Source organism: Saccostrea echinata, unplaced genomic scaffold (assembly GCF_033153115.1).
Source record: "Saccostrea echinata isolate AGI-Se365-2 ecotype Australia unplaced genomic scaffold, CSIRO_AGI_Sech_v1 ptg000037l, whole genome shotgun sequence".
In the NCBI taxonomy this organism is placed as follows: Eukaryota; Metazoa; Mollusca; class Bivalvia; order Ostreida; family Ostreidae; genus Saccostrea; species Saccostrea echinata.
This window is the reverse complement of record NW_026889786.1, coordinates 3,940,833-3,959,865: the sequence shown is the minus strand read 5'-3', so window position 1 is coordinate 3,959,865 and position 19,033 is coordinate 3,940,833. Positions and strand designations below refer to the sequence as shown.

The following is a 19,033-nucleotide window of genomic DNA, read 5'->3' as shown; positions in this document are numbered from 1 at the left end:
TAAAATGTATAATCTTTATAGAAATGTATTTTAAACGTCTTTAATTTTTCTATCAATAAATTATGTAATTCATGGGTTTGTTATTTGATTGGCATACTTCATGCCAATCGTTGGGCCATTGTTGCTCACGGCGGGTGTGACCGGTCGACAGGGGATGCTTACTCCTTCTAGGCACCAGATCCCACCTCTGTATTTCCGGCGGTCTCTGTTTTATACCTTGTTCATAGATTTATATTTTTATAGGTTGTTTTTGATCGAGCACTGTTGGTTATCTCCACTTTTCTCATTACATTTTTAATATTTCACATAATCAGAAAGCACTTCCACAAACAAAATACAGTATAAAAACATAATCATTTGCCGAAAATAATGAAATGAAAAGGTAGTATGACTAGCATAGATTTGTAAATCAAGATTCCAAAAGTTGACTTGTTGACAAGATTCTGTGTTCTGGACAGATATAAATAAACCAAAAAGCCACCAAAAGCCGATTTTTTGCATCAAAGATAAGACTGAGAACTTTCCATCACAAGCATGACAATGTAACTGCGTCTGACGGTCTAGGTACATACACTGTATATGAAGGGTAATTAAAGGTATATTGCGTATTTTTATTGCACTCTTACACTGTCTAAGATTATCTGTACTTAAAAGTACCAAGCAAAATCATCAAGCAAACTAAAACCATAGCTTAAGGTCATTTGCTTAAAACTATTATTTTTAAATAAGTAATAAAAAATTTGGATAGACGTATATAAACGGAAAGGTTAATATTCAGAATTGAATTTGTTTTTATCTTTATTTGTGACCAAAAAAAGTCAAACAATATATATTAATTCATGCATCCATTTCTTGTATGTAGCAAGTGTCCTTAAATACATACACTTGCAATATTAGGAAAACAGGAAGAGGAAATACTAAAGACTCTAAAATATAAAAGGAAATAAATATCGAGACAGCACTAGCAAACGAAAGCTAACTCTTATATGCCATAACAGGAATAATATTTTTTGTCTTTTAAAGACGATAAAAAAATGAAAAAGTTAAATATTTGTCTCCCCCTCCCCAGGTGGAACTATCTTTATATCAGATTTTATGGCTGCACTGCTAGGGCACGTCTTTCAATACATGATAATATTTATCAATATCAATAACAAATGTATCTTTACATGAAAAGGTTTTAAATTTAACTCATTTTGCTCTAGATGTCATACGAACTAACACAATTAAAAAAGAGTAAACATTGATGCTTTTTTTTTGTTTTGTTTTTTGTAAATTTCATAATAAAAAAGCGTTCTTTTTCCTTGTTGGTTTCTTCCGTCGTAGTTGTTGTTTACTTGTTCAGTCTTTTTCTTTCAAAATACATACGTGATCCTAATGACTGATGAATAGAGTTTGTGTATACAAAATGTATAAATAAAATAATTAAGGATTGAAAATATATGCAAATTGGTAAGAAAACTATGTTTCAGTGTCACAATCTAAATCAGAAAAAGCACATCTTGTCTCTTAATTGATCCTTTTTATTCGAATTCCTTTAAAGCCAAAACAGACATTATGAAAAATTAATCAAGGCATCTAACATGTCTATTTAGGTACAAAATGTACATAATTTTATTATAAAACACAAACACATTTTTACACATGAAACCAACATTTACATATCAATTACGTTGTACTCAGTGATATAATTCCAACAGACTACAACAGAATGAAATACATTTATGATATTGCACATTTAGTAATGCTGTGTACGAGTAACATGTGCTCATCAGATACAGAAAATGGTTTATGCATACTGCATCCACTGGGATGGTGAGATTTCGTGAAATGATGAGTATTTATTCATCGTCCACTTGGCGGGAAAATTTGATCGTCATATCGTCCCCTCCTCTGTTGTAGAATTTGACGTACAGGAAAAGAACTAAACCCGTTAGGAAGATCCCTACTAAAATCATCACTATGGCTACGCCTGCTGCGCCACCTAGTGGGAACAATGTCATCATTAAAATCAAGTTCACAGGAAATATAGTTTCATCTCTCACTTTTTTAAAAAAAAAACTTCTTCAAAAAAAAAAAGTCAAAGATGAAATCAAGACATATATCAAGATTTAACAGTGTATCTGACTTGTTGACTATCAGTTATTTGTTAATGAATTGTTTTGTGCCAAATCTATTTCTCTATCGAATAAAAGTCATATCATAAAATTTTTGCCATAAACATAGAAAAATGCCTATACGAACCAATTATTTCTTTGCAGAGAATTAAATTCATCTTAAAATTAATTGATCTACACAATGTAAAATACTTTTGAATTTATTTTCTTTTAATACATATATATGTATCCAAACACCAATGGGCACAAATATTGCTCAAAAACATGGCGGACACCACTTTTAGGTGAAACAACATCATCAATGTTTTATCAACAAAAAAGACATCACTGTGAAGATATCAAATTAAATTCTATGATTAACACCATTCGAAGAGAGAGAAACTTCCAAAATGAACCTAGGGGCCAACTTCTTTTGGGATATGTTTTTCACATAAATCGCAAGGGGATTGAACTCTATCACAAACCTTTAGAGATCCCGCCTGTAGAGGCTTTGTTCAAGTTTCCATAGTATTTCTGTGGATTAGCAATGTATGGCGTGCCGTCAGGGAAAGACTTTCCTTTAAAAATGAATTAATACATTTAATGCCATTTATCAACTACTGAACCTTATATGAATCAATAAAATGCAGTTATTTTGCTATATTACAACTTACTGCTGTAGACAGTACATGTTGCTACAGCCGCTGGTCCAACCTGTCCCACATTACTTAGAGCCGAAGTACTCAATCTGCACTCTGACCCGGTGTTACAAAATGCAAACGACGCGCAACTTCCGCCTTCCATATCCACACAGGATTTTGCGCATTGGTTCACACTTATTCCAGTTATAACACGATCGTTGATCATTTTAATATTCACATTAAGCTTACTTTGTTTGAAGTCATCGATGTACTTCCCTAAAGAGAAAAAGGATAGATTGTACACACATTAGGTTATTTTAAAGCACAACTAATCAATGTCAAGTTCAACAGCTGTTCAACAGGAACTTACTTGACCAGTGATTGCACATGGGATTTAGTTTAATCTGAGCCTTAGGGACATCATAGACGTGCGATTTTCCTAAAAAGCAAGTTCCTATATCTGGACAGAAATCGAAGGATTTGCAGTTGAATCCCTTGTAGTCAACACAAAATTTAGCACACTGGTTTGTGTCGAAGATCTGTTGGTAAACTGCATTGGATGATGAAAGAACTGTTGTTCCGGGAGTCTCGATAAACTTGTTAGAATAGTCACCTGTGAAAAACAAAATTTTTCGTATAATATTTATCATTGCTCGGCTGAATTACCAGTCTCATGTTCTCAGTTAGCCAAACAATTTTTCAATCTTTGATTCTTACTTACGAATAAACAGGTCGACTCCAACATTCGGCTGTATCAAGGAAGGATTTTCATCAGGGTGAAGTGTGGACAACAAACAATAACTTGTTGCATATTGATATTCAAATGAATTACAAACATAATTCAATGCCGTCATACACGCCTGCGCACAGTCGTCTACTGAGATACCAGACAGAATGTCGATGTCAAAATTTTTGACGAATTTGTTTGTCATCAGTTTAAAGTTACTCATAACATTTGCTGAAAAAGAAAACGTTATATTTTTTGTTAGCGCCTTTAAAGCATGCTTGTTTTGTTGTTATTGTTTGGGGTTTTTTAAATTTTTTTTTTATTTTATTGGTTCTTCTTTTTCAGGGGTTTGTTTTTGTTTTTGTCGTGTTTTTTGGCCAATTTTAATGTGCCTCTTATGTGAATTGCATGTGACACTTGATACCAATACTCACTAGAGACTGTGGCTTGAGCTGGATTGTCCAGAATGTTGTTGCTGATGGTTTGAGCGGTATATATCTGAATCTATAATTCAGTAGATAACCATTAAAGACATGTTTTGGCAATGATGTTTTTATTGCATGACTTTTCAAGAATGAGTAAAAGGAACTTACGCTTTTATCAAACTGTACTTTTATTTTGAAATTTTTCTTCACAACTGTATTCCTTAGGTTGTTCCAAGCTGTCTGAAGAGGTGTTTCGGCAAAACTTGGTGTGCCGAGTGTCCCTGTCATGATATTTATTAAACAATTTTCCGTAATATTGACAAAAAATTGTAATCAGATTAATCTTTCACTGCATTGTAAAATTTTAGATCTAACTGATATTTCCTTGTGAAAACTTTCAAAATGAATTCACAGGAAGAGAATGGCATTTGAAAAGAACACCTTGAAATTATAGGTACTCTAAACATCTTAATTGACACATAAAATTATCTCCATGTACTATTCTATCGTATACTATATATATCTTTATTTGCCATTTGAGATAGGGAGTATATATGAATAAAGTAACTAGGTACACAAGGAAAATTTTGTACATTAAACCTACTGTCATAGAGATCACACATCTGTGTAGAATCTGTCACGGTACCGTCAGCCGTGTGAATTTTACTGAGCGTGCAGGTCAGTGACGACGCACAGTACTCAAAACTATTACAGGTCCAATTTCCGAAGGTCTGACAAGTGTCTGCGCAATCGGAAGCGGAAGTAATTCCACCAATAACGGCGTCATTGTGGAACTGAACAACTTTCCCAGGAATTTTCTGATACCTCACTGCAAACATATAGATGTCAGATTATTTAACTGTTTTAATCAAGTTTATTCAGCGATTGTTTATTACTTTATCTTTTAATTCTATAAAAAGTTAAAAATCACACCAATTAATGTGCAATCATTATACAAATGAATTTTTTTTTTACTCGTAGAGTACCCGTATCTAAATACAGATTCAAGACAGACAACTTCAATTACTTATTGCCGGGGCCTTGTCCAGTAAGGTCGCCACGAAATACGCCTGTGACGACTGCATGTACATTGTGGGATTGGAGACTCGTAACGGGGTAACTGCCGCAGCATTTGCCACAGCCGAAATTGTTTGGAATAAAAAGATTTGCTTGTAAGACATCACGTTCGCGTCAAACGTTCCTGGAATATAATTATATAGATAAAAATTAAATCAAATATCAGTTCATTCTGCTTCTTTTTTCATTTGGCAATTTGAATGAAATTTCAAAACTGATAAATACCATAATATGTCAGTTTGAAAGTAATCTTTTGATCGGCTGCAAAACAAGTGCTGACGTCAAAGTTAGTGACTTCTGGATCCTCGGGGTCAAAGTTGAAAATGTTATAGGTCAAAGTAACAGATTCCTATCGGTAAAGTAAAGAATCAAGTGTTATCTCTATTAACACCAATCTAAAACAACACATTTTTTCAATGAACAATATAATAGCAATGTCTTTGTAAGATTTAGGTTTTTTCAGTCCAATTTTCAAACAACTCAATAAGGTTTTCTTCAGTAATCATAAATGCCTTTAGTTTAAACACTTATATTTAATTTTCTATGGACACCTTTCTACTGAATTGATTTGAGAGCTTGTCTAAAATAAACTACACAATTAAAATTTACCCGAAGTCCTTATTGGACTCAATTAAAAGTATATACATTTTCAACAAATAATGGAACAAACAATAAATATTGCAAATACATAATGTATATACATCAATCAGAATTCACACCAATAAATATAGAGTAAACAACTATCTAACCCCTGGTATGTTGACATTAAGTTGAATTGGAACATCCTTCGAGGATTGAGTTAAGGCTCCGGCGTTATTCTGTTCTGTCTGGTCATTCTAAAACACATCAGAATATTTCAGGAATAAGTTCTGATTTTACATGCAGTTATTAATTATTACAGTGCAAGCAAACAGAAATTCGGATTATTTTCTAAATTGAAATTTAAAGATGATTTAAGAGCATTTAAAATATCTGTTCTAGGAATTCGAATTCTTAATATTTTAAATAACCAATTTCATAGCCTATTATATCCAGAACAAATAATGATGCAATCTCAGAAAATGATAGAGAAACCCCAATATATTATAAAGCAAAGAAGAAAGCTGTGGTGTATTCAATCTAACCAATCAGAATACATTGAAAAGCCAAATAGATCTTCAGTATACAGTGTATCACCATACAAACAGGCTGACTTTGTTATTATATACTGCAGTCTTACAGCGAGGAAATAAAATTCCAATATCGCATGAACTTTGAAGGGTCCCAAAGGATAATCATCGCGAGTGCGAATGAAAACGTCACAATTCAAACCACGGGCTTTACGCTGTAATATACAAAAAAGTAAGATGTTTATGAGAATTAAAATTCACTGAAAATTACGTTATTTTTTTTTATGAAAAGGACACAAAATGTGCAGAACTTTTCAACAAGTTTTCAAATAAAAGTTTGCGGATGTTGTCATTTTGAATTAAAATTACATTTTCCATGTTTTTTCCCTTAAAAAATTACTAACTACTCACTCTCCCAGTATATGTGTAGTTATTGTCAAGGAAAAACAAGTCATTTGGACTCTTCATCTTGAGAATAAACTGCTGTTTGGTGGCACCAGTTGATACATTAGTAATAGAGGCATCAAATGAGGCGTTCTGTATAGGAATGATCGAACAGTTCTGCATCACCTTGTCCATAGCGTAAGCCACTCCTAGAAAGGGAGTAATCATTTAAATTCATATAATATAAATAATATAAATTAATATAATATAATAAACAAATATTTTTTCATACTAATTGTCAGGCCATTATTTACACACTGAGTTGTCGACGGATTTTTCCGTTGGTTCCCGATTATGACGGGGAGCCCACGGCGGTGTGGCCGGTCGGCAGGGGAAGCTCACTCCTCCATGGCACTTTAACCCATCTCTGATGTCTTAGAGGTCCTTGTTTCCTCTGCTCCTATTTTGTAATGTTTATGGACTTTTGAGCTCAAGTACTGTTCGCTATCTCCACATATTTCATCTTTATGTATATAATAAGCAATCAGAAGTTTGAAACGTATTCATTTTTCATTATTCACGGGTTAGCTATAGCGGTTGCATGTCTTATAAAACCATTTCCTTCTACGGGTCAACTTGCAAGTCCAAGACCTCTCCTCTGTTGAATTATGGGATTTTGGATGACATTCAGCCCCTTGTACAAAGTTCATCTTTTAAGAGTAATGTAAGCACGGCCACCATTCTGGTTGGGCTAGCTAGTTTTGGGGTCATGAGTCTTTTTTTTGTAAGTGAGGTATTTGATTTGCTTCTGCTACATGTAATTAATTCAGTCGATCTATAGTTTCTTGAAAAAAAATTATTAGGACACTCACGGTAAATTGAACAGTGAACCCACCATACAATACAGTTCGCTATTCGAAAAGTGAATAAAGAATAGTGAATAAGTTTCTAACTTCTGATTGCCTATATAATACCATCTCCTAAAGAAACACTTTACGGCAGATTTTCGTTATTTTTAACATAAATAATCAAACATTTTTCTGGCTTTTTACTCATGTAGTGGTTCATACTTGTCCAATAGATGTACGTTTTACCTATGGTGTAGTCGTGTATCTCGGTGATTGTGTCGTTGCTGTAGTAAGGTGGGGAACCAGAAGGGGGCCGATAATCTAATCTCATCAGTTTGAATTTGGAGTCAAACCAAACCTGTATTTACATATATTCTTATAATTAACTGTACAAAGGATATCAATTTTAAGTGATGAATGTAAGGAATCCTTTACTATGATTGTAAGATAACGTGTTATCATCAAACAATTTCTCTGCTGAGAAGTTGTGCTGAAGCCTGGTGTTCTAAATTTTATGAATTGAATTTTATCCTCGGAAAAAAGAATTGCTGACTCACGTCTGAGTTACTTGTAGTTCCTGTCGACGATATTATTTCTTCTCTGTACGAAAAGGCGGACTTCAGCGAGGGTACGCTTCTCAGCTGAATCCGGTTACTACAGGTGACAAAATGGGGAGTCTGAAAACATTTCATTTAAAGATTTCATTATTAACCTTTCTATAGATGAACTATACATCTAGGAAATATTTTGATCCATATCTACATCAGAATAAGTTCATTATAGATGAGGGGAAAATTAAGATTTTTTTCCGTAAAAGCCCTTAATTGTTTTACCTCAAACACTGTTGTTTTGGGATCCAGTGTTGTCGTGAAGTCTGTGTAGTCGTATATATGATGGAACTGTCTGGGATTCGCGCCTGATTGTTGTTGTATCCCAAATATTTCAGCTCGGACAGGAACTTGAGAGTAGCCAGAGGAGGACAACCAATTCTGATCTGGTTTTCAAATAAAAGGTTAATGCTTCTAAACTATATCCTACTAGCATGCAGTAGGTTTGTTTCGAAATAAACTTTAATCTTTCAACAATAACAACATCAAAAAATAGAAAATCATTTTGCATTACCCTTTTACTCAGAGATCTTAGAAGTGTACATTGTATATTTCGTAATTTACACATTATACAAGAGTTCTTATGACCAAAAATTGTCATGAATCTGATTCTTGTAACTACGTGCTGCAAGTTGGAAATTGGGTAATGGGGAATCATACAAATATCAAATTAAAAAAAAACAAAGTGAGCTTTTTATCATGTACACTTAGTAAAACTAGAACTCGGATGTTTTATCAGAGGTAGGAGCTAACCTGTGAAGTAGTAGTCCAGAGTAAAGGTGGACTGTAGTGGTTGCCAGGTGAGACACGTTCTCCACATATCACAGTTTATTCCTCGTATCACCTTTTTACCCATGTATGTCTGCATGTGTATAAAACATAAACTTTATAGGTTAAGGTAGGTCACTACTCGAATGACGTCATCATATGTAGTAATTGTTTCACTGGATTAAAAATATATAATGATCAAAATTAGAGAATAAAAGAATTACAGTAACCCCAGATCTTGTTTTCACCATTTTGCATAAGTGGCAAGTCTAAAAAGATTTTGATTTCAACTACATTTACATAACAAAATGATGATTTATACATACATTATAGCATTTACATATACATGTAATATTCATACGGTAATTAGAAAGTATACACATTTCATAATTTCTTATAAACAGTAAAGAATTTTATTGTTTTTCAAAGGAAGTAATTTTAGAGTTTTCTGAAGAATAATAATTCAATAATTCAATAACGTTTTAAAAGGTGAAGATGATTGATCAATAATTATGATGATATAACTATAGGTTATTGTGAAATATATGGAGATAAACAGTATTCAAGCTCAAAAGTCCATTTAAACAATACAAATTATAGGAGCGGAGCAAACACGGACCTCTAAAACATCAAAGGTGGGATCAGATGCCATGGAGGAGTGAGTATCCCCTCGTCATATCTGCCATGTGTTCTTGTCATGATCGGTAAATAACAGAAAAATCCGTAGACAATTAAGTGTGTAAATAATTAGTATGAAAAAAGTCAGTCCGCATATGACTCAATGATAGATTGTATTTTGCTGAAAAGGTCATTGTATCGACCATAGACCTTACGAAATAATGACTTTAAACGAGACTGTTGATATTCTTGTTTCATCAACTTGTTTGTCAATAACTTACCTCGTTTTAGAAATTGTTCGAATAGCATGCTCTTACGTATCGAATCAACTGAGAAAGAAAAGAGTCTGTGAACTGTTATATTTCTGTATATTTTTAAATGCAACTGGTCTTAATTTTAACATTCTAAAGAAAAAAAATAAAGTGGTAAACCACTTAAATATAAAAATGTGCCCATGAATGTCAAATGTTGTTATAATTTTGAATTAGTTATCATTTAGTTATCATTGAATCATTTAGGTTACCTCCCCTCCAATTTTTATTTTTTTTTTTTGTTAATTAATAAATAAATGTGACATTTTAATGACTACAGACGATAAGGTCTGACAATTTAACTGTGTGGCAAACGAAAAGACTTCAGCTTTTTCGTCGTCAACTTTTCTTATTCATGTACATGAAGTAATATCACATGCATATGGTATATATGTCTCCCAGCTTATTTGATACTCAAGAGCATGCTCTTATCACTACGATCAATAATTCTACACCGGGCAGGCTACTGACAGATAAGTTGATGTTACAGGGATTTTAACAACCTCATTTTAAGTCAGCGTTGCGTAAATTTTATGGTCCTTCTAATGATCTTGGTGGCAAAGATAATCTATCATTGGGTCGTATTTTGACTGACACATTTTACACCATTTGTTTTTATACTTAATATGACTACGGAATATTCCTTCAACCTGATCAAAACATAATGCTCACGGTAGGTGTGACCGGTCACTGGGGATGATTACTCTTCATAGGTACCTTATCCTTCCTCTGGAATTTCCGGGCCCGTGTTTTATGCCTTGTACACAGATTTGTGTTGTTTGTTGGCTTTTGTTTTGAGATCGATCAATGTTTGTTATATCTTCACCTTTTTTATTACTGTGAATTTCTAACCTAATATCTGATAAATAAATAGATTTGGAAATTGATTTGCTTAAATATTGTTTTCAGAACTGTCAACTATTGATCTTGGAACTATTGATTTTCGAGTCAATTGTGTGATGAAAGTATTATATAGTACGTCTTTAAGAGATTCTGTTCATAAAAGTAACCAGTCCAGATTTTATGTGCTTTGTAATTACATATGATGTTATTCTAATGTTTCCAAGATATAAAACATTGTATTAACCCAGAAAATGTAGAGCTGGGACCTTACTTAACACTTTAAAACATGTATAAAAATTATTTTGCTTTATTGCAGCAATTGAAAACGTCTCTTTAGTGCATAATGAGTAATTACGAAGCTAATCTGACTCTACCGTTAATAAATGTTGTAATACTAAGCATTCTTCTTTCAGTATTCTCATAAACATCTATACAATATTCTCACTGTAATACCTACCTGTCCGTATTTTTGTGAGAAATGAATGGCGCCGTTTGTTGAGAACACGTGTAGTCCCCCTTCTATTTTAACGTTTCCAAACAACAGATTGTTGTCGTCTGTCGTCAGATTGGTGGTTTTACATGTGCCGTTAGCTAGAATTAACGGTCTGGGTTTTATTTTTATTCACTTTCCTTTCATTTTCTATATACTTTTTTTCCAGATTAACTTTTTTATTTACTGTTTTTATAAAAATACCAATTCTTTTTTCAACCTTTAGGAATGACGTTAACTCTTTATCTGTTATTTGTAATACGATGAAATTTTTCAGAAACATCAAATTTCACAAGGAATGTTTGTTTTCCTTTTTGGAATACAAGTAAATGTAACTGACTTCATTTCATTCTGACTTACGATAGACGTAAAATAGTTCCTCTGTGTTGTAATCAAAGATAAGTTTGCTGATCTGATCATTTCGTAACATAAAGAGAGCGGCTCTGTTGTTGTATTCGTCGAAGTATTCTTCCGCAGAGACCGTCTCATTGCCATCCACAATAATCGCCTCTAGTTTAGTAGAAAATGTGTTTGGTACAACAGGAAATGGGGGCTCTATATTCAAAGATGAAGAGAAATGGACGTAGTGTTAATTAGGCACACTATCACTTCCAACAGAATAAAACATTTTAAATGGACGATATTGAAGATAAGAAGTATTAAATAAGGTTCAAAACATTAATATTTCATCATTTCTCCGTAATACTACGCGTTCTTCCACTGACTTACCTGAAGCCGCTGTAGGGCGAACACCTGGCTGAGGGGTACATGTGTAAGAAGGTGTTTGACTGTGGCTCCCGCAGACGATCAAGAGTAGAACCACCACGTATAAAGCAGGAGCTCCACGCTGCGGAAACCAAAGAAAATGACATATTCAATTCAGAATTGTCCTCTTACAGAATGATTCGTGCGTGTAGTGGCATTGTGATCCATATTTGAAAAACATATGTATTTCTTACATTTTTACAGTAAAATAGTCAACACAACATTATTACATTTGATTTTGACGAGACTGGATTATAAATCTTTATAACATGTTATGTACTTATCATCTGTATTCGGCATATATAGTAAAAGAGATTTGATTGTAAGATTATTTATGTATGCTTTATTTTATTTATTTATTATATGAAAAATATATACAACTTATTTCAGTAATTGCTATTTATTTTGCAACAGTATACAAGTTTACATTCTTTATTACTTTAATTTATAGGCTCTTCTGTTCTTTGTACGTGATCCTGTATTACCGGTATATCGACCATGTCACATTAACAATAGAAGAGTGATTTCATGTACAGGTAACAACTAGTATGTTCAATGTTGTGAGATTTCAGATTTCAACTGTAATGGCTGGGGAGAAAACAGTACGTCAGATTTGTTTATTAGCTCACCTGAACCGAAGGCTCAAGTGGGCTTTTCTGATCTAAGTGTGTACGGCGTCCGTCTGTCGTGTGTCATCCGTCGTCTGTAAACTTTTCACATTTTCGACTTCTTCTAAGAACCAGGGGGGCAATTTCAAGCAAACTTGCCACAAAGCATCCTTGGATAAGGGGTATTGAAGTGTTTGTTTTTTTACAAGAAGTACCACGCCCTCTTTCAAGGGGAGATAATTAAGAATTAGTGAAAAATTCATGTCATCTTAAAAAAACCTCCTCAATGACCACTGGGTCAGAAAAGATGAAATAGTGTAGATTCAAGTTTGTTCCAATCATGACCCCCGGGACTAGGATGGGACCACAATTGGTGATCAAAGTTTTACATAAGAATATATAGGAAAAAATCTTTAAATATCTTCACAATGGGTGAAGAAAGTTTTACATGGAAATACATATTATTTTTTTTAAAATCTTCTCAAGAACAGCAAAGCCATGATTAGTTATAATTACATGAAAGCATCCTCAGGTAGTGTAGATTCAAGTTTGTTTAAATCATGACCTCTGAGGGTAGGGTGGAGCCACCATGGGCAATCAAAGTTTTAAAAAAGGAATGTATAGAGAAAATGTTCTTCTCAAGAGCAACTAATCACGATAATATATATTTATATGGAAGCATAGGAAGTGTAGATTCAAGTTTGTCCAAAACATGGCCCCTGGGGCTAGGTTTTACATAAAAGTTTTACACAGGAATATATAGGAAAAACTTTAAAAATCTTCTCCTCAACAGCAAATTAAGCAATGATTGGTGATATTAATATAGAAGCATCCTCAGGTAGTTAAGACTCAAGCTTATTCAAATTATGACCCCTGGGATAGGGCTGGGCCACAATAAAAGATCAAACTTTTACATTGGAATATATAAGAGAAAAATCTATAAAAATCTTGTAGAGCCACATTAGTCTTATGAATATGGAAGCATCTTTAGTTAGCGTAGATCCAAGTTTGTTCAGATCATGACCCCTCCCCTGCCCCTCCCGGGGTAGGGTGGGGCCACTTATATATTTAAACTTTTCAATACTGATTTCTGCTTTTCACTAACTAAGTGCTCAGGTGAGCGATGTGACCAATGGGCCTCTACTATAAGAATACGCCATGGCAACCATTTTATCAAGATATATAACAAGCCCTTTTATTATTTAGTCAAAAAAAAGAAATTGCTTGTTTTTAAATTTCATTCCACTCACATCAATTTAACGTCTTTTAATATTTCACTTTTTTGTTTTTCATGTCGTATAGAAACATTTATATTAAGGGATAGGAACCAGTTAGTTGTAAGAACTCGCTTGCAATCCTTTTGATTTATATTCAATAAAATCTGAGATCTGTTCAAAACAAATATCTCTCTAATTTAAAGATGTATCTCTTTTTTTAATAAACGCTGCTATCCATACATTCATTGATAAAATATCTGTAGGTTTAACCTATGAATGTGTGGACAGCAGCAAAAATAGTGTTATTAATTTTATGTCACATTGGCGGATCTAGAGGGGAGGTTAGAAACCCCCCTCCCCCTTATTTTTTGCCAAGTGGAGAGAAAGATAGAGAGGGAGGGAAGATAAAACGTTTTCTGGAATAGACATTTTTACGTTTAGTACGTTCTGAATATAAAAGTAGTTCAAATCAGCTCGATCGACCGAAAATGCTCATATTCCATAGACTCACATATCATCACAGTAAATTAATGCTTTGTTTTACGATCGCCGGTGGGTTGGTTTTCAAGAAAATCCAGTTTAAAAAACAAACAAGTCTGTCAAATTCTCAATAGTTTTTCTCTGTATATTTGGAAATATTGTAAATCCATTCAAATTTAAGGCAAAAATATTTTTTAGAATGTGTTTGTGGAGGGTATCCTTTCAAAGAATTAAAGGACTTGAAACGATGATCGTATTATTTACCGCGGCCTAAGATGATTTTTCTCTCCCTGTGTGTGTGATTCTATGTTTGAGTGTGTGAGGGTGTGTGTGTGTGTGTGTGTGTGTGTGTGTGTTTGAGGGGGGGGGGGCACCACCCTGTCTCCCCTTTTCAAAAATTGCTGGATCCGCCCCTGCATTACCCTATTATAACAGCTTTGTATTAAATGTGACCAATTCATCAAACATTAACAGGCAATAAAAAAGGTTATTTCTAGCATTAGAATAATTTCTGCAATATAATTGTGTCTTTAGAAAAGAAAAGAATACAAATCATACTTCAGACTAAAAACAGAATAACATTTTAAATGATACTTTACAATGAGGATAGTTTTCCTCTCTTTTATATATTCATTTATTTTTTAAAAAGTAAAATTCAATTGGAAATCACGCTTCTCTTTCATCGTATTTATTCCAGTCTTTTTCTTAATTATCAATGAATACAATTTCACCAAATTTGATTTAAAAAAAAAAAGCCTATAAGGCGTGGTTACTCACCATCATGACTGTCTCTGGGGCGGTACGCAGAGGGACGGTTAAAATCGGGGTGTCTGAACTCTGAACTACTCGTTCTTGCAGGGTTTTGTAAGGTATCGATAGATAACGTAGATAAATATTTCAGATGGCAGTACGAATAGATTGTACTGGTTTCATACGTATACTGGTGTAAATTACTGTAACGTACTCTTATATCACGTATGTAAACAAACACAAGATTAATGATTTATTTAATTTTTCTCTCAATTAAATGCTTAAAATATTTTCAAAGTGATAATTGGGTGTAAAGAAAATTAAAATAGATTTGTTAATGACTAATCTCAATGTAACTTGACTACGATATCTCCATATTTTTCTTTACATTGTACACTGATTACTATCAGAGGCTTCTGATAAACCTCGTTTGATGGGAGAGCAGAGTTCAATATCTCCGTCCTCCCTGTTAAGAATATTAACTGTACCCCAAAACACATAACTAGGTAAGTTTTATTTCTTTCTATATGTATACCACACCCTTACTACTCAAATCACAACCCCAAATCCACCCTACTGTATTAAGTATGTATCTTGTCTATAAAATACCAAGTTTCTTTGGAATGACCAATGAAACTTGTACTACATATCTGTTACGTAATCTTCATTATAGGATGGAGTCGGATTGACTGTTTATGATTTAGATCTAGTTAAATCATCAAAAATGAAACGAGAAAACATATCGCACACTTTATGAAAGTTGATGGCTTTGCTTGAAAAAAGTGTGTGCTTTTTTTACTGATAAGATAATACTTAATCGAAGTAGCAAAACATTGCTTATCGGTACGAAATTTAAAATTTCTGTCCTTAGTCACTAGTTGTTTATTTTCCCTGGATCTGTTTGTATTATCATTTATGATTAGTTGATTAAATATCTTTTCTTTTTTCCATTTTTCCATTTTGTACAAAGCTTCTTTTAATGATACGATACAGTAACTTAATTTTGATTCTTTGTACGTTAAATAAATGTAATTTCCTGGATTTAAACGCTTAGTATGCCAAAACGTCACTGAATTTTTTGTGATCAGCTTTGGCCGATCATAGTTGATGCCATGTAAATCACCCGGCAAATGTAACCATTTGCGCACACATGACGCGAAGGACTATGTCGTTTACAGTGCACTGACAACTGTAAATCATAATATCATATAAGATTCCCTTTAGGGTGAAGTTTATTCCTTCATTGGTGTTTCGAATAAGTCTAACTCGTACATTAGTTTATTCTTCTACTTGGTAATTGATTGATCTGTACATTCCGTGCCATTTTTTTGACATCTCAATTTTACATTTCCCGATCACTTCCTTTAAAACGAAAATTTGTTTTCATAAGAAAAAAAATATTCATCTTTTTTATAGATGAAGCTTTGGTATTTAGTTTTGCTGCTGTTCCTTGTCACGTGTGTGACGTCAGATGACAGCAGCCTCTACACATGTCACCCAGGAGTCCGTGCCCCCGGTGTAACGCCAGCTGCAAATCGTAACATCAGCATTTTAAAATAGTTGATTAATTGATTGATTGACCAGCTGAATAAAATTCACAATGTGTGATTAATTGATCAAAAATCATTTGTTTTAATTCTCAATTTTGAGTCAAATTACACGTTTGGTTACATTTTCTTAACCCATTTCATGAGAAGACATCACAAGATTCTTCTAAATGGAATTTAATGATTCATCTTAAATTGAAATTATCATAACAATGGTCTTTCCCTTAATTTGTAGATTGAATTAAAGATAACCTAAAATCACAACCATTAATGAAATTTTAAAATAAACTGTTAACTATGGTGATTAAACAATCGCTCACTTAGAGACAATAGAATACGAGCGACAGTATAAGAATATCCCTTTATTGATCTAGAAAAATTTTGAATTTATCATTTCTATAAGGGCGTAAAGACATTCTAAAAACTTATTTTACATGTATATATTCTACTCAGCGCCACAAATGCCATCATTAGCTGGAGTCAACACGTTTACCACAAAGATAGAAGCCGTTATAGGCGAAAGCAACATGACTGTGTCGGCGGAAGAATACTTCGACTACGGCAACAACCGAGCCGCACTCTTTATGTTAATGTCTGGCTACCTCTACAAACTTATTTACGACTACAACACTAATGAGCTCTTCTATGTCAACCGTGAGAACCTTGTAACATAAGAAAGATAATACTTTAATTTTTGTAACATTTAATGTGGATTCATGTTACTGTGGAAACACTGGCTTTCCACTAAGCCTGTTCTTATGGTTAAGATTGATGTTTGTATTGTTTGTAGCGGATCTGTCATGTTATACCCACAACCTTACAACAGACACCAATAACGTGTTCTTTGGAAACATCAAGCTCTCCAACCATCTCCATGTCTTTAACACAATGGATGCTCTGCAATTCGCCGCCACTCAAGGACAGGTATCACGTACAATAATCCCTATTCTATGATTGGATAATATGTTCCGCTCATTTTCGATGTCGATTGAGCAAACCATTTTGAAATCAGATAATTCAATGACTTAGTAAGATAACAACCCCGATCCATGTATAATGTTTGCAGACTTATATGGGCCAGGCAACTGTCCGTGGAATTCTCTGTGACTACTGGAGAACGTGCCTAACCTGGCCTCAGGTCAACTCCACATTCACACTGGATTACTACTTTACAAGTAAGAACAACTTTACCACCCTTTATGGAATTTCTCTTTATATTGATTGCAAAACAATTTATGGTTTATAATGATGTAAGATCATAAGGGAATTGCCAAGATTCTGGTTTCCAACATCAGATTTCCCGTGGCGAAGTAGAACTAAATATATGAGAAAAAGAAGAATGTAAAATCTTGTTTGCACTTTCATTATATGCAGTGGAAAAATCAGAAGATATTTATTTATCGTTCATAAAATAGGCAAGAATAAGAAAACAATTATATTAACCGATCGTAGCATTTAGTTTTCCTGGGTAATCAGAACACAGGAAAAGTTTTTGTTATGTGTCTGTAATGACAGAAGGCTTTTATGGAATCCTAAAATTACATTATAGCTAAAAACTGGGTAACCCCTGCTGCGATTCCTCAAGTTCCAGTCCGGGCTGAAGTCTTCGGCTACAGACAAATGGCAAGCGGACCACATAAGTTCCACCATGTCTATGACTACACGGAATTTCGTACGGCACCACCGGATGATACAACTGTTTTTGAAGTAATAAGTTCTTTAGTTTCTCAAAACTCTGTTACGAGGATAGAATTTTTCCGGAATCGAGAATTTGTTGTTTGAAATCTGCGAGGAAAACGCATTACTGTTCTATGAAAGGTGAATTTTCTTTTACCAGACGCCAGCTATGGTAGTGTGTGCTAACCGCACACAGGTGCGCCCTCCCCCACAACTCACTCAGGCCTTTGTCTACCGAGAGGAGATTGTTCCTAAATCAGGTGTATCCACTACCGCTGATGTAAGTTACGTGGCGCCAAATTTTCAAATGTAGTCTTACATTCATAAAGTTGAAGTCACCTGAAAATGCATCTCAACAAATTCTGTACGTAATAAACCTGTCTTTTTGTCTTTTTATTTTCCTTAGGTGTGGTATGATAATAATCTTAAGCTTGTAAGATATGATTTTCGACCATCTTCCCCGGCAGCTCCTTACCACAACACAGATGCCGTCACGGAAATTCATGATTTTAATACAGGTAGGCATAATAGCGGAATTATAAATAAAGCAATAGAGAAACTTCACTTCATCTTTGACACGGTTGAGGTTCCCTCCACATTATTTACAATAGAAATTTATTTGAATTTAGGTGTAGCTTACGTCATCGATCGTATCATGGCTAACTGTTCTATCATACCTATCATGAACGTCTCCTTTGACACCTCCCTAAACGTCAGTGTGGCAGCCAACCACCAACAATTTGTCCTCAAGATGAAGAGCCCACAAGATCTCTTTTACATCGACAATAACTATACATATGCCGGACAGGTAGGATATCTTTTATATGCAAACAGTAAATGAAGTGATCCTCCTTATATATCATGGAGTCATTGTGTAATTTCTGCTGTATCCTTGTGGAAATTGTTTTCTAACTATAAGATTAGCTCAATATATCTACAGTTTACTTTATTCTCGAAATGACACAGGAACTAACTTTAATAATTGTGAAAAAAATCTGACAAAATCTTTGAAGGAGAGAGTCAGTGTGTGACTTTTTGTTGTAG

General features: G+C 33.9%; 2 protein-coding genes across 2 annotated transcripts in view; one reads left to right on the top strand and one right to left on the bottom strand.

Annotated features, from left to right (window-relative positions):
- Positions 1-1,684: 1,684 nt before the first annotated feature.
- LOC133200107 (uncharacterized) lies at positions 1,685-14,798 on the bottom strand. The gene is made up of 21 exons (XM_061335844.1): positions 14,793-14,798; positions 11,675-11,792; positions 11,306-11,500; positions 10,913-11,046; positions 8,669-8,777; positions 8,141-8,301; positions 7,865-7,984; positions 7,554-7,665; positions 6,487-6,668; positions 6,186-6,290; positions 5,716-5,802; positions 5,192-5,315; positions 4,917-5,090; positions 4,494-4,718; positions 4,058-4,170; positions 3,899-3,968; positions 3,459-3,695; positions 3,108-3,350; positions 2,771-3,013; positions 2,582-2,674; positions 1,685-1,984 (listed from the first exon to the last, which is right to left on the bottom strand). Exons 1-21 carry the CDS (start codon positions 14,796-14,798, stop codon positions 1,842-1,844), a joined length of 2,994 nt encoding a protein of 997 aa, XP_061191828.1. The 3' UTR covers positions 1,685-1,841.
- LOC133200106 (uncharacterized) overlaps positions 14,797-19,033 on the top strand; it is a 17,459-nt gene continuing 13,222 nt past the window's right edge. Inside the window, exons 1-9 of the mRNA XM_061335843.1 lie at positions 14,797-14,814; positions 16,182-16,302; positions 16,766-16,966; positions 17,103-17,236; positions 17,379-17,487; positions 17,862-18,019; positions 18,150-18,269; positions 18,396-18,507; positions 18,619-18,797. Coding sequence (XP_061191827.1) covers positions 14,797-14,814; positions 16,182-16,302; positions 16,766-16,966; positions 17,103-17,236; positions 17,379-17,487; positions 17,862-18,019; positions 18,150-18,269; positions 18,396-18,507; positions 18,619-18,797 — 1,152 coding nt within the window. The remainder of the gene's footprint in view (positions 14,815-16,181; positions 16,303-16,765; positions 16,967-17,102; positions 17,237-17,378; positions 17,488-17,861; positions 18,020-18,149; positions 18,270-18,395; positions 18,508-18,618; positions 18,798-19,033) is intronic.

Excerpts from the sequence above, each read along its gene's own strand:
- LOC133200107 (XM_061335844.1), bottom strand. Across the intron at positions 5,316-5,715 it reads TTAATGTCAACATACCAGGG|GAATCTGTTACTTTGACCTA; the intron begins GTTAGATAGTTG and ends CTTTACCGATAG. Across the intron at positions 4,171-4,493 it reads GATGTGTGATCTCTATGACA|GGACACTCGGCACACCAAGT; the intron begins GTAGGTTTAATG and ends ATATCATGACAG.